Genomic DNA, 15516 nt, shown 5'->3' on the forward strand with positions numbered 1-15516 from the left:
AATTCATAGTCAATAGGAAATGATTTGTTGTTAGTCTTGCTCCCTAGATTTTTTTCCTCCTCCATCCCACTTTAGGACCCAACAGTTAATATTTCTTTCTGAAATAACTCACCCAGTTTTGGCTATCAGTGTATGCTCATTCCTTTTATTTTTATTTATTTATTTTTTATTGGTTGTTTAAAACATTACAAAGCTCTTAATATGCGATTTGTCCCAGCACTTAAAAGTTAACATAGACTCAGTTACGGCCTAATTTGATTTATGCTTCATTCGGTAAGGCCCCAGGTCTTTTCATACCTATTTCTTAAAATGTGTTCATATATATCTGTACCACAGTGTTGTTATTACATTTCACTCAGGAAAAAAAAAAATAGATGTTTTATTCCTCACCTGCTTTCTTATCTTTTTCTGCAACTTAATTGAGTATTCCCCAAATGGAAAATAGTCCATACTGATCAGAAACACACATCTGACTGTTAATATAACCAGATGGTCACTATAATACAGTTCTTAGGCTAAGATTATTTTGTTTTGAGTAAAGAATATGTGAAATATAAACTGAAGAATAATTAATAATAGAAAGAAAAGGAAACAATGAAAACACATGTTATTGTATTGAAGAGACAATGAATTGCAGAGGACATAGGTTCTGAAGTCAGAAACGCATAGATTTGACAGTGCAGTTACATTAAACAAGCTACTCCAATTAGAAACTTGCATTTCTCAACTGTAAAAATGCTTAAGAAGTGGTAATTATTAACCTGGAATTAACAGAACTGAATCCTCTCTTCAATTTCCAGTAGCTTTGTCTTTTTGTGTATTTAAGCCTCATAGAACTTTCTTTCTATTCATTGTGGTAACAGATCCTGGGACTAAGTATCTTCAGTTCTCTTATCACAATTTACATTTCTTTCCCTTTATTTTGTTCTCAGAAGCAGAACATGAAAGCTAGTTCTTCCTGACCATGTATTGTCCCTTCATATACTTCACAATTCATTAAATTCTTCCTTTGCCATCTCTTCTCCAGCCTAAATACACCGTTTCCTTTCATCTTTCCTTATAAAGACTAAATCCTACACTTTTATAAAATTTGTTGTTTTTTCTGTGCCTCCCATTTCTTTACATCTTTCAGTTGTATATAATGTGGTTGAAACTCCTTTGAAGTTCTCATTTTTGAAGTACCTAGTTATTTTTTTCTGTTGAAATGATGTTTTTACAAAGGTGTATCTTGTATAAGCATATTATTCACACAGCAGGGAACCCAGACACTTCTCCCCTGTGCTGGCCACCCTAACTGCAGGCCAAATACTGAAGAAGAAATAACCTTTTGAGTGCTGAACTTGCAAACCTTCATATAAAGGACCCCATTGAAAAAGCCCCTCTGCACTGTCACCAAACACTAATTTGTGCCTTTCTCCCTGGATCAGACAGCAATCCTAGATGTGGATTGAATCTCAGACCCAGCCTCGGTTGTTTAGACATGTCTGTGAGGCTAGGACACTCAAGAGAGTGTTGGCAGGGTACATGTCATTGCTGGCACTTCAGCAAACCTCATCTGAACTGGAAGCAGAGCATAAACGGCCACTAGAACCTTAAGGGAAACTTTATCAGAAGACCAGATCTCTTCAAAGATTGTACTGCTGCCACATTCTGGGCAGGCAGGCCTCAAACCCAAACCCACACCCAGCTTCTCTCGACCATTTATCATTTCTGCTTGCCTGTCTTCCGTCTATCTTGCCAAAGCAAAGAGGGAGACTATATACTTGATTATAGACAAGGGAATATTATTTTGGTAGGTCATTGACTATATTGAAAGTCGTGTGTGTGTGTGTGTGTGTGTGTGTGTGTGTGTACACTATATATACTAAATGATATGCACTTACTATGTGCCAGGGGGTATTCTAAGCACTTATGTATGCAATAACTCATTTGATCTTCACAATTGTACGATCTATTTTAATCTCCATTCTACAGACAACAAAGTATAGGCAGAGACGCTATGTGATTTGTCCAAAGGTACATGATAGTGTCAGAACTAAAATTTGAACCCAGTTACTCTGACTCCAGAGTCCCAAATTCTTAACCCCCACACAACTTTGTTTGAGTCCATTAGCAGGGTCATAAAGGCCTATCCTAGTGCAAGAGAGTAAAGGGGGAGGAGAGACATACATAGCACATCGGGATTGGCAGATACTCCTCAGAGAGTAACTGCACTGCCCATCTTTCCACATCAAGGCCTCAACCTCCCACTCACAACCACAGGGGACCACTTTCATCCCATCTGTCTCTCTCTCTGTCTTCAGGCTTAAAGAGTCTCAAGGGTAAATATCTACTTTCTTTCATTCATCAGACATTTGTTAAGTAACCTCTAAGTAGCTGGTACTGTGCCAGTGCTGGAGAGACAATGGTAGATAAAAACAGACATGGAACTGACTCTAATGAAGTTTTAGTGGAGAATGCAGACATTTAGCATGTAATGATATAAGTAAACTAAAAATTGCAATGGTACTATATAACACAAAGGGCAGGTTTTATAAAAGTCAGTAATTGAGGGGGGCCATCCTAGACAGAGAGGTAAAAGAAGACTCCTAGGACTATCTCTCCAGTCTCAATTCCAGCCTCACACATTCTTCTTCATCCTCTCCAAGGTGAGGAAAGACTGGCTCAAAAGTTAAGGAGATAAGCTGAGTGCAATGGTCATGCCTCTAGTCCCAGTGACTCTGGAGGCTGAGTCAGGAAGATGGCAAGTTTGAGGCCAGACTCAGCAATTTAGAGAGGCCCTAAACAACTGAGACCCTGTCTCAAAATAAAAAGAACTGGGAATGTGTCACAGCGATTAAGTGCCCCTGTGTTCAATCACCAGTACACATACAAGGCGGCAGAGAGGGAAGAGAATGGAATGGAGTGGAAGGGGAGAGATATAACTGGTAGTAGTGTTATATTCCTGGGATCCCCAACTTATCATCCAACTAGGAAACCAGCAGCCCCTCCATGCTACACTGGTCTCTATGCTATTTTTTCTACGTTGTATGTTCTTCACAATACTGTAGGAATTTTCTTCATAAGGAACTACTGGGTCATGTTGATTTACTATAGCTACTACCATTTCTTACCAAATTCTTCAGCTTGTTTTCTTTCTCTTTCTTTCTTTCTTTCTTTCTTTCTTTCTTTCTTTCTTTCTTTCTTTCTTTCTTTCTTTCTTTCTTTGATGCGTATCTTTACTAAGTGATTCTGGTAATTTGATGAATGCATTTGCAATTATGTGCATGCATTTTTTTCTTTTTTTTAGTTTTTGGTGCTGGGGTATGAACCCAAGGTCTCCTGCATGCTAGGAAAGCACTCTACCAAAGAGCCACTTCCTCAGCCCCTTCAGGTTGTTTTTAAGCATCATCTGTAAAACAGTTAGGTCATTCCTTAATCCACTACCCATCCTAATTTCCCCCCCCCCCCATCGTCATTTCTTTAACATCACTACACACACCTGCTCTTGGCTGGCTCATCTCTTCATCCTATAACTTGTCATGTTTCTCCCCATTTTCTTTCTCATCAGCTCTATTCTCCACAAGCTTGGAAAAGTTCCTCTTCTCTCTCCTACATAATTAAGATCTCATTCATCTTTGAAGAGTCCAACTGAAGTTCTACCTCTTCTAATTGCCCTGCCTGATCATTCTAATCCTCATTGATCCCCTTCTTTGACCACCTTCAGAGCTTACTCTAGTTCATACAAGTCAGTCCATTTTCTATTACTATCACAAAATAATTGAGATTGGGAAATTTATAAAATAAACAGCTTTATTTGGCTCAGAGTTTTGGAACCTGGAAGTCTTAAGATTGGGCTGCCCTATCTGCTAGGCTTCTGGTGAGGACCATATGCTTGCTACTCCATGCAGCAAAAATGTGGAAAGGGAAACAAGTATTTGTGGGAGAGAGGAAGGGAACAAAAGAACTAACCTGCTTATAACAACCTGCTCTTGCAAGAACTAATCCAGTCTACCAAGAAAAGCATTAATAATACCTCTTAAAGAAAAATCACATCCAAACGACAGTAATAGAATTTAGCATTTAAATATATTTTCTTGTATTGTCCATCTTTTTTGTGTACCTTGGTTTCTCATTTGGGAACCTCTGTAAGTAAAGGACCATCTTGTCTCCCTATGTATCTCCTATTGTAGAAAAAAAACATATATTTTGCTGACGGATACACTAAAATCAAAGAGAGTCACAGTCACAGAAAGCTCTTGATAGGGTTCTCAGTGGAAGCAGAAGACTAAACACAGTTTTTTTTTTCAATCCAACCCAACTCAAGTGAGCCCAAAGACAGAGCTGTGGTCTCTTTTCATGAAATTGAGATATTTCTGCTAACTCCTTCAAGGTAATTGAAAGTGGAAGCTCCTTTTAAAAGTAATTTTTCAGTATCAAACAACTTCTATTGTACTTGCAATTCTTGATTTCTGTTTCCCAAAACAGAAAAAACACACACACAAAAAAATTGCACCTCAGATGCAACCTCGGCTTGAATCTTAGGGAATTGGTGTGTGAAATACTTTGTTGTTTTCTAAACATCAAAAAATCTGCTAAATTTTTCAGATTTTTTAAATCAAAGAAAACTGAAGAGCTAACAGCATCTCCAAATGTAGAGCTTAATAAATCAATTTTGAATCCTTTGTGTATTGACCCACATTTTCTGCAGAAACATCACCATCTCCTGGTCATAATGATAGGAAAGAAACTTGTTATTGAGAAGAATTACTACTTAAAATCAAAATTCATCTTGCATAGCTGAAATTTTGTGCCTTTTGACGCAATTCCCATTTATTCCTCCAAGATGAATAAGTTACAGAGATCTACTGTATAATATCATGCCTTAATGTTCTTGCCACAGTAAAATAAATATTTTTAAATTAGCTCAAAATTTGAGTAAATATGTTCTCACCTGTGCTTCAAAATATATTGAAATATTTGGATCTTTTAAAAGCTACAAAATAGTCTGACCACCATTAGTAATCATTTATGTTCAGAAAAAGGGACTATCTTAGAGATTTTCCATCCTTGCCTAACTCTCCTCTTCTAAATTCTAACTAGAATTGTTCTCCTTCCATGGAAACTTTCTGTGTTGTTTTTATTCTCTCTCCATCCCTTGTGCTCAGAATTCATCTCCACATGCTTACTGACTATCCCAGGACCTCCACCCCTCTGAGGTCATCATGTTCCTTCTTTGAATGTCTTTTATGTCTAGAATATTTCTTCCTAGACAGAGAATCCTTCAGACTGGATGGGATAGTGTTGACTTTCATATTGAACTTAACAAATTGATAACCATGATTCCCAATTGGCCATTTGGAATCTCCTATCAGGGTCAATAATGCCCTACCCTGTTCATAACGTTAGAGGGGTGTGTGTGTGTGTGTGTGTGTGTGTGTGTGTGTGTATGAGTCTGGTTCTATAATAAAAATAAGGAATTTCCTTTGAAGCATTTCACAGCAATTATTTCTTTGCAGGTATTAACAGCCACTCTTTCTTCAGACTTAGTCTTTCTGATCACTTCAAGGAATGGCATCACTGCCCAGAAACACACTATTGTATGTACTCATTTCTCTCTTTAGAACAGAACCATGAGTTTAGATTCTAACCTCTATAGGAATCAATCTGATTTGTTGACTAACAGTGAAAACAGATGAAAGAATCATGAGAAAGAAGAGTACTGTCAGGCACAGGAATCATATTTGACTACTACCCACACTAGAACTTATAAATTCTGGATCTCCACAGTCCAGGAAAAGGGAAGTTGATTATCTGTTTGTTTGTTTTTTATTGTTGTTGTTGTTGTTTTACAAGCAAGGAACCAGTATGACTACATCCACTTTCTGCTTTGCTTTGGCTATTAAAACCAGATTCATGTCCTCTACTTCCACCTATTAATCTAATCCTCTTCAGGTAGGACAGAAAGTCAACACCACATTCATGCAAAGAAGGACCTTATGACTGACTCTTTCTTTTCTTTTCTTTTTTTTTATTAATTGTTCCAAACATTACAGAGCTCTTGATAAATCATCTTTCATACATTTGACTCCATTGGGTTTTGAACTCCCATTTCTACCCCAAATACAGATAGCAGAATCACATCTGTTACATACTCACATTTTTACCTAATGGCATATTAGTGACTGTTTTAATCTGCTACCTTTCCTAACCCCTACTATCTTTCTTTTCTAGGTTGACCAGGCCGTAAGCACGGGTAGATCATTGACTTTCCCTTCTCTGTCCTGCTTTTTATTTTCAGCTTATGATGTGGTGGCACAGGACTCAATTTTATTGGGGTACTTGGAATTTTTAACTCTCTACTTTATAACTATGTAAATTGAACCGCATCTCAATGAAGAAGATACCTATCCTTTTAAGCCTCATTTTAGCCAAGTGAGAAAAGGGTTTAATTAAAATGCTAACTCATTTTCTGAAAAGATGAAAATGAAGAGATGAGTAGCATAATTATGAGAGACTGTAAGCCAGAAAGGTCTGAGCTGAAGGAATCTCTGTAGCTATTATTGTTGTATCTGTGTCTCTAGGACCCTGACTTCTGATGGTTTAGAAACAAAATAATTTCCTTTCTATGTGAAAGCATAACTTTGCTCTTTGCAGCAGGCTTTATTTATTTAATCTAAACTCTTTCCTCTGTTAAATACCTATCACATTTGTGGAAGTCCCTTAAGCTGGGTTTTCCCCATGTGTAACTTATTTTTGATAAAAGAGAATAAAGAACTGGAAGGAAAGGAGGGGAGAAAAGGTAATGGGGAATAATACTTACAGACAATGCTTGCATGATAATTTCTGTGTACCAGGCACTGTTCGAAGTGCTTTGTATACACAACTTCATTTGATCATCTTAACCAGGTAAGGGAACAATTATTGTCTCTCATTTTAGTAATAAGGAAACTGAGGCACAAAGAGGCTAATTCATTTGCTCAAAGTCATGCAGGAGGAGGTAGCAGAACCAGGATTGGACCCAGGCTGTCTCATTCCAGTCCATTCTTGAAGTCATTACACATACCATCTCTCAACTTGGGGATAATGAAGCAATTTGGGGAACTGTTTTCATCAGGGCCACTGGAAGAGACAGTCTTTGTGATGACTGTGTTCCCAGGAGCAAAATATGGTAACAATTTAACAGATACATTGGGACTACTCTGGAAAGGAAAGACTCCATTTCTAACCATGAACTTGGATCTGTTTAGTCATATCTCCATTGAAAAAGCAGAGGGTAGGTTATGGATACCAGCCAGCTAGTAGTTTTTCTACTCTCTTCTGATTCCCTCCTACACACACATGTGCGCGCACACGCGCGTGCGCGCACACACACACACACACACACACACACACACATACACACTCTCTCCCCTGTGCATTTTTTTAAAAAATTAAGTATTTCTCATTTTTTGGAAAAATACTTTTGAATACTTCAGATTTGGCTTGCTAGTTCTGGCAGGAAGTTATCTCTTTTCTGTTTCTTAGTATTTTTCTGCAAATATTTTGTTTAAAATGCTAGAGTTTGTATTGACAAACCAAATAATAAAATGCTTTATTTGACCATAAAGTATATTCTAAAAAAATGACTGTCCACTTACAAGATACTGGAAGACTTCTTATACTACTATATGCATACAATTATTTCTATAAAGAAAGAAACTTATTCCAGCATTCATTAAAGCTTCCCACAAGTTTCAGTGTGCTTGCTTCCTCCTAGCAGAATTTGTAAAGTTAGATGATTGGCAGGGGCACCCCGAGGGCATTTGCTTCCACCTGCTCCTTCATCTCCAGCTCAATTACTGAGTATTGGCAAATAAAGTGCCCTCATGTAGAACCTGGAACATGGTAGGTGGAGATTTCATGATGGGTTTCTTTCTTCCTCTCTGTTCTCTTTCACTTTTCCTCAAAAGCCTTTCACTATTTGCTCTAATTCTGCTGATTTCAACTGATTCCTCTGAAAATGAAAAAATCACTCTACTGTCTTGAGGATTCATTTCATTTCTATTTGCTTTCTGGTTGGAGTGACTAAGTAGTTTACCATCCAAACCAAGATGCTTTTGAAGGCAAGAGGGAAATCTTAATAATTATGCCTGTCAGAAAAAAATAGGCGATAAAACTAGGTTATCCCAAATAAATCAGGCCCCATAGCTATCCTATTTATGTTGTCTTGTGTGGTTCAGAAGTGGCCACATGCTGGCGTAGTTTTGCTGTCTAAGGCTTATCTTCGTGGGCATCTTAGAATCTCACTGTACACTTGGTCATTTTGAGAGCACAGGAATTACTTTCCTGACCTGCTTGAGCCAACCAGAGATTAATGTAAGCCATGGGAGTTATAAACAGTCTGAATTTCAGCTTAGATTTTGACCACTTTTCAAATACTTGTTCTCCATTTCTCCCATTACCAAAAAGCCAAGCCATTCCAGCCCCATAGGGTACCACTCAGAGTATAATTGAGGTTTGAATAAACAACACATGTGGCTTTTAAGGTTAAATGAATATTGTTTGACATACAGTACACTAGAGTTGTTTTTCATTTTGGTTTAAAAAATTGGTTAAAATTACATCTTGTTGCTTCTCGGAATTAACTAGAATCCATCTGTCTCCATTAGAATCACTGTTTTTTTTACAAAAAGCCTTGGCTGAAAGAAAGAGGTTCCATCTCACTCAAGAAAAATTGTCCAGTGAATCAGAAAAAAAGCAAAGAAACAGGTTTTTTAGGGTGTTTGTGCTTTTTTTTTCAAGATATAATGTTGGAGATAATAAATTGACATACAGTACCTATTTTCAGCTATCCAGACAGATACTACCCAGGTCTAGAGAGCCATTCATAGGCATAAAAAGTGTAAATATCTAAGAAGATCATTTCAGTATGACCATAGTTTAAATTTAAATAGGATAACTAAAATATTGGAACCTTCAGGTGTTACTTAACAAAACATCCATTCTTAGATAATGTCCTTTAATGACTTCAAAAGCTCAAAGGTAACAGAAATTTTATCAGTTCCTAAGACATCGCGCGCATGTGTGTGTGTGTGTGTGTGTGTGTGTGTGTGTGTGTTCAGAAGTAATAGCTCTAGTGGTTTTAATGAGTAAAATTGTTTCAATTTATATAAAAGTGCTCAGGTTTTCAAATACAGATTGTGACAAATTCATCTGAATTGTGTCACAGGGTATTAATCTTATTTTTCATTTTTGTATTTGTTCTTTTTAGTTATAAATGACAGGATAATGTATTTTGGCAAATTATACATACATAGAGTATAACTTATTCTATTTAGGATCCCACTCTTGTGGTTGAATATGATACAGAGTTACCCTGGTCATGTATTCAAATACAAGGCTAGAAAAGTTATGTTCAATTAATTCTACGTCTTTCCTATTCCCTTCCCCATCCCTTCCCTTCATTTCAGGGTATTAATCTTCTGCTCCCATACTTGATACTGACTTGCCTAATTGCTTTGCCATCTTACCTTCCTGCTAACTAGTAACAGATACTATATGTGTCTACAATGCTTCAACATTCTGACTGGATTATAAGTACTTAAAGACACTATTTAACTTAAAAGTCCTTTTAAAAACTCCATTGTCTAAATGTACTAAATTGAACTTCTGAGAAGGCCATGCTATGTAAACATTTTGTGTCAATACCAATCATGAAATCTACACTTAAAAAGGGCATTTGATGAAGAGAGCTATTGTATGATTTTTCTTTGGTAATTTGTTTTCTTTCTTTTAGCTACTTAGATTAGGCTTGAAGCCACATCCTATAGCTTTTACATTTCATTTTGCCATTTGCTGCTAAATCTTTCCTGGTTTCTAATCTTTTCTCTAGTCTATTTTCATTTGGCTCAGACCCACCACTGCCAGCTAAAATGGGACAAGTAAATCTAAGTTTATCCCTACTCAATCACTGTCAAGGGTAGTTTCCAACTTTCCAGATTTGCAACCCCTAGGTTATTTTATACTGTTTTCTTCTCTGCCTTTCTCCTCTGTGATCAGATCCTCCATCAGGTTCTTATACTTTTCTTATCTGCAGTAGTTTGAATCAACCCTTCCTCACTATTATTGTGGAGATGCTCATGGCCTATTACCTGTTACTGTGGCAGCCTCCTGGTTGGCTTTCCAGATTCCACTTGCTCCCTGACTAGTCTACATTTCATTGCCAAACTCCGTTTTTACCTTAAGAATCCCTACCTAAAAATTGATAACAGGAGCAAATGTGAATTCTTGAGCTTATTTTTGAAATCCATGTGGTGATTTTTACTACCCCTGTTTATCTCAACAGCCCACCCCATTCTCTCCTTCCTTCTCCCTGCATTCTCTGTCCCATGCAGTTAACAGCCCATTTCTCTTGTTTTCACATCTAGTTTCTGCTCAAGCCACAACTTGCCTTCTACCTCCAGTATATGACTTCTATTTCCAAAGCTCTGATTCTTTGCAAATGTCATTCTATTCAGAAGACATACTTTCTGCCCAACATTGCTGTCCATTTATGCCCTGCAACATCTACTTCTAACAATGGGGCTTAGATCTGTTAGGAAGATTTCTGCAATTATATTGGACTGCTTATCTTCCTATTCAATATTTCCTAAGCATGCATATTCCAATTTTATTTCCAGTTGATGATCTGCCTGTGTTTTGAGGCTGTTTCCTATATTGGTTTCCTGTCACCTCCAATCATGGTGTACATATCTTGAGTGCAAGAGCCCAGCCTGATTTCTGTCCTCCTCCTGCCAATATCAGACATTCCAAATACATGGCATTTAATGCATGTTAACGGACTCATGGGCATCATTTCCTAGTTACAACCAAAGGTTGTAATCTTCACTCTTACAATGGATAGTCAAGTTTTCTCCTATGTCTTCATGCAGTCATTGTCTGCCTCAGATATGAAATAACCAGGAAGAGGAGAGTGGACTGCCCAGAAACTTAATTCTGTTTTTATTTTTTTTTGACTGCAGTTTAATTCAGTACATACATTGAGAACCTGATATGTACCCAGCAATATGCCAATTCTCCAGTACAGTTATGCTCAAACTCCTGCATGCATCAGAATCCCCTGGAGAGCTTATCAAAACCCAAATCACTAGCACCACCCCAGAGTTTCTGACACAGTATTGTGGGGTCCAAACTTTATATTTTTAACAAATTTCCAACTGATGTTTATGCTCTGGTCTAGGGACCACACTTTTTAAAATTTTCTCTTTTTATTTATACATGGCAGTATAGTGTATTTTGACATATTATATATACATGCAGTAAAACTTCCAATTATTTTGGTTGTACATGATGTGGAGTTACACTGCTTGTGTATTGATATATGAACATAGGAAATTATGTCCGGTACATTCTACTGTCTTTCCTATTTCCATCCCCCATCCCTTTCCTTCATTTCCCTTTTGTCTAATGCAAGAACCTTCTATACTTCTCCAGCCTTATTGTGTATTAGCATCCACATATCAGAGACAACATTTGATCTTCTGGGGGGTGGGAGACTGGCTTATTTCACTTAGCATGATAGTCTCTAGTTTTATCCATTTACCAGCAAATGCCAAAATTTTATTCTTCTTTATAGCTGAGTAATATTCCATTGGGTATGTATACCACATTTTCTTTATCCATTCATCTGTTGAAAGATGCCTAGGTTTGTTCCATAGCTTAGCTATTGTGAATTGAGCTTCTATAAACATTGATGTGGTCATGTAGGGACCACCCTTCAAGAAGTAGTGATTGAGGGGAAATAGAGATGTTCTAAAACATGGTCTCTCATTTCAAGGAATTTATACTCTACTCAGGGAGATAAGGCAGACCTGGTAAACATTTAGTAGCACAAAATATTTATAATGTTTTAGTATTCATTCATTCAACAAATATTGAATAAGTATCAACTATGTGCCCATCACTGTTCAGTGTACTTGTATTATATCAATAAAAAGTACAGACCAAAGTCCTTGTTCTCATGAAGATTCTAGTGTCAAAAAAGGACAGTAAACAATAACATATGTAAAATGTAAGATAGTGACAAGTTCTAAGGAGAAAGAGCAATAAGAAGGATTTTTTTTTTAAAGAGAGAGTGAGAGACAGTGAGAGAGAGGGAGAGAGAGAGAGAATTTTTAATATTTATTTTTTAGTATTTGGCGGATACAACATCTTTGTTTGTATGTGGTGCTGAGGATCGAACCCGGGCCGCACGCATGCCAGATGAGCTCGCTACTGCTTGAGCCACATCCCCAGCCCCAATAAGAAGGAATTTTAAAAAATCAGATGGGGGTTTGAATTTTATTAGGTTGATCAGAAAAGCCTCCCACTTTAATCATTTGCCAAGTATTGACTGTTTACTATGTGTCAGGTACTGTTAAAGATTTGATTGTAAATGGCTACTTCTCCTCTCTGAGCCTTGGTTTTTCCATCTGTTAAATGGATCAGTTGAACAAAGTCATGCTTGAAATCTTCTACATTTCTAAGGCTACATAACACTAAGTTTTTTAAGCAGTCAGAAATACATGTGTGTCTGAGGACAACTTTGTAGAGGAAGAAAATCCTAACTGCTTTTCATAGGCATAGAGGAGCTGGGTAAGGTGGTGTACACCTGTAGTCCCAGCTTCTCAGGAGAGTAAAATGGGAGGAATACTTGAGTCCAGGAGTTTGTCTGGGCAACATGGTGAGACTTTGTCTCAAAAAAGAATGGAAAAGGTCTAGGGTTGTGGCTCTAGGTAGTGGTAGAACGCTTGCCTCACACATGTGAGGCACTGGGTTCAATCCTCACACCTCATAAAAATAAACAAAATAAAAATATTGTGTCCATATATAACTAACAATATTTTTAAAAAGAAATAAAAGGAGGAGGAGTGGGAAAAGAACATGAGCTAAAGCATAGAAGCAAGAGAGGGAGTCACATATTTAATGAGAAACAATGAGGTCAAATGGTTCCCATTGCAGAGTAGCTGAGATAATTGGATAGAAGGTAGGTATTCAATAAAGATGAAGTAGGGGCTGATTGTAGAGAGTCTTGGATGGGGACTCACTTAGGGTTTTGATCAGAGAATGATATGATTATACAATCAAAGCTGTATTTTAGGAAGATTAGCAATCACAATTAAGTCTTCAAAATTCATCATTGTTTTCCATAAGATTATTTTTGAATTATGAAGGGTTAAATCTATACTTTGTAACAAGAGACTACTTGATAATAATATTGCCATCAAACTAATTTTCAGGTATTTTTCAAGTCCTTTAAAGCATAAATTTCCCTAACAGTTTATTGAACAATGATTGAACCATTAACTAAATAATATTTAGTTTTAGGTTTTTAAAGGCTTGAGAGATTAATTAGAAAAGAAAAATTTAAATCATACTTTTGCATATTTCTTGTTATCTCACAAAATATCTGATTGAATATTGTGTTTAACTTCAGCCATATGTATAATTTATATAGTACTTATTTAGAGTGGTGAAAAGATCTGTAAGACCATCTCTAAGACCATTTCCCATCTGTTTGTTTGGTCATAGATAAAACAAGGTTCTTGGAAATTAACCTATTGTTTTGACCTTCAGTCAGCTAAGGAATATTCATATCTGTTGCATGTTTGTTGCTCTCAATGCTTAAAGTAGAATCCTCCTGTTAAAAGCACTTACTCTGGAAGACAGCAATGATAGGCATTTGCTGTTCAAAAACTGGGCCATATTAGACCTAGAGAAAATTGTGTCAGGCAGAAATAGATGAGAGCATTCTGGATATTTGTTATGTAAATATTGTAATCACAGCAAGTTTTATCTTAACTTTCAAATAAGCTTATACCTTCTCAGAGACATAATAGTGAACTGAATAAATCAAGACAGACCAAATTCTGAAAACTCATTGTGTAAGGCTAGTTTAAACACAAATTAAATATGACCTGTAAAATACTAAACTGTCACTGGAATAATAAGCAAAAGTGACAATGATGGTCATATTACATGGAAAGTGATTATTTTCCCTTTTATTTTCCAAACTCATGATAATGTTGCTAGATGATCTATTTAGAAAGTGGCAGCTTTCTTCAGAGTTGTTTTGAACCATGAGGCACACCCAGAGAAATCCTTCAGTACTGTTTCTTGAAGGGTAGCCACAAGAGCTAAAACGTCTTGAGAACTTTGGAATCATACTACCAAAAATGTTTGGGGTCACAAGGGTGATAGTTTTCCCTTCTATGTATGTATTATTTTTTTCTTTATTCCTTTTTAATAAACAGGGGATGGAGAATTGTCGTGGGAACATTCTGATGGTGATATCTTCCGGCAACCTGCCAACAGAGAAGCAGTAAGTGTGAATAGCTCAAATAATTCAGTACCCCACAGCCAAGCTTTCCTTTCCTTGTGGCTACTATCCCAGCAAATCCAAAAAAAAAAAAAAAGGGTCCTTTTTTAACACCAGTTTTCTTCTTTTTTCTCAGAAATTAGCATAACATCATCACCAACCTATAACCATTTAGGTACACTGTATAATTGTTAACTGAGGCCAGGATACAAACACAAAGAAACCACAGCCCTTCATCTATATCAGAAGTTTATACCCTTTCAGGATGATTCTCCAAATCTTTATGTCCCCTGTAAAGAAGGCAAGTCATTACCCCATCCTCAACAACGAGCATCTTCTGTGTGATTGTAAAGTAGCCCATTCCATCCTTTTGATGGAATTTTTTGGATCAATTTGGACTTGGTCATATAAATCTTTCCATAAGCCTTAAGGCTCTAAATCAGATGTTTAAAATAAAGGAAAGATGAGGGCCAGTTTCTCCTCCCTTCACCCTGTAGCATCTCATTTCTGCTATCACTGCTAATCTTAGAATAAACCACACAAGTAAACATCTTTCTACATATAGTAATATTATCTTTTGTTCCTTTGTAGTATTTTGAAATAATTAACAAAATAGAACCCCTTTACAAAAATGTATGTGTAAGAAGAGTTAACACTTCTAAGTTCTTAGTGTCTGAAAAGGAGATGTTCTGATTCAGAAGAGACTTACATAAATGTGTTCACTGCACCCTATTCATAAAGTGTACAGGGACATTCATTTCAGCATTGTTTTCATAAAAAAAAGAATGGAGTAACTTAAACATCTATTAATAATAGTGTGGTTAAATACACTGAATCTATGGGTATATGCAGTATATATAAATATAGTCAAGGGGAGATAACTCCGAGACATATTATCTAACAAAACAAGGTGCTTTCCTTACATAAAATTGTGTGTGCATGTATATAAATGAATGTAAAAAAGATTTGGACACCAGTGAAACACCACATCACATATAACCACAAGAAAGGGATTCTAATCAGAATCTATGTTATACTCCATGTATTTATAATATATCAAAATACACTGTACTGTTATGTATATCTAAAAGGAACAAATTAAAAAAAGAAAAGAAAAAAGATTTGGAAGACCACATACCAACATGTTAAGAATGGTAATCATAGAAGTGTAGAAATGAACAGGAAGAATGAGAGGCTTG

At 36.6% G+C, this 15516-nt stretch overlaps 1 protein-coding gene across 2 annotated transcripts in view; it reads left to right on the forward strand.

The window, feature by feature from the left end:
* Chrdl1 (chordin like 1) overlaps positions 1 to 15516 on the forward strand; it is a 111442-nt gene that overhangs the window by 70875 nt on the left and 25051 nt on the right. For both annotated transcript variants that reach the window (XM_026396788.2, XM_026396789.2), the window contains exon 7: positions 14253 to 14320. In XM_026396788.2, the coding sequence (XP_026252573.2) occupies positions 14253 to 14320 (68 nt within the window). The remainder of the gene's footprint in view (positions 1 to 14252; positions 14321 to 15516) is intronic.

Source organism: Urocitellus parryii, chromosome X (assembly GCF_045843805.1).
Source record: "Urocitellus parryii isolate mUroPar1 chromosome X, mUroPar1.hap1, whole genome shotgun sequence".
Lineage (NCBI taxonomy): Eukaryota > Metazoa > Chordata > Mammalia > Rodentia > Sciuridae > Urocitellus > Urocitellus parryii.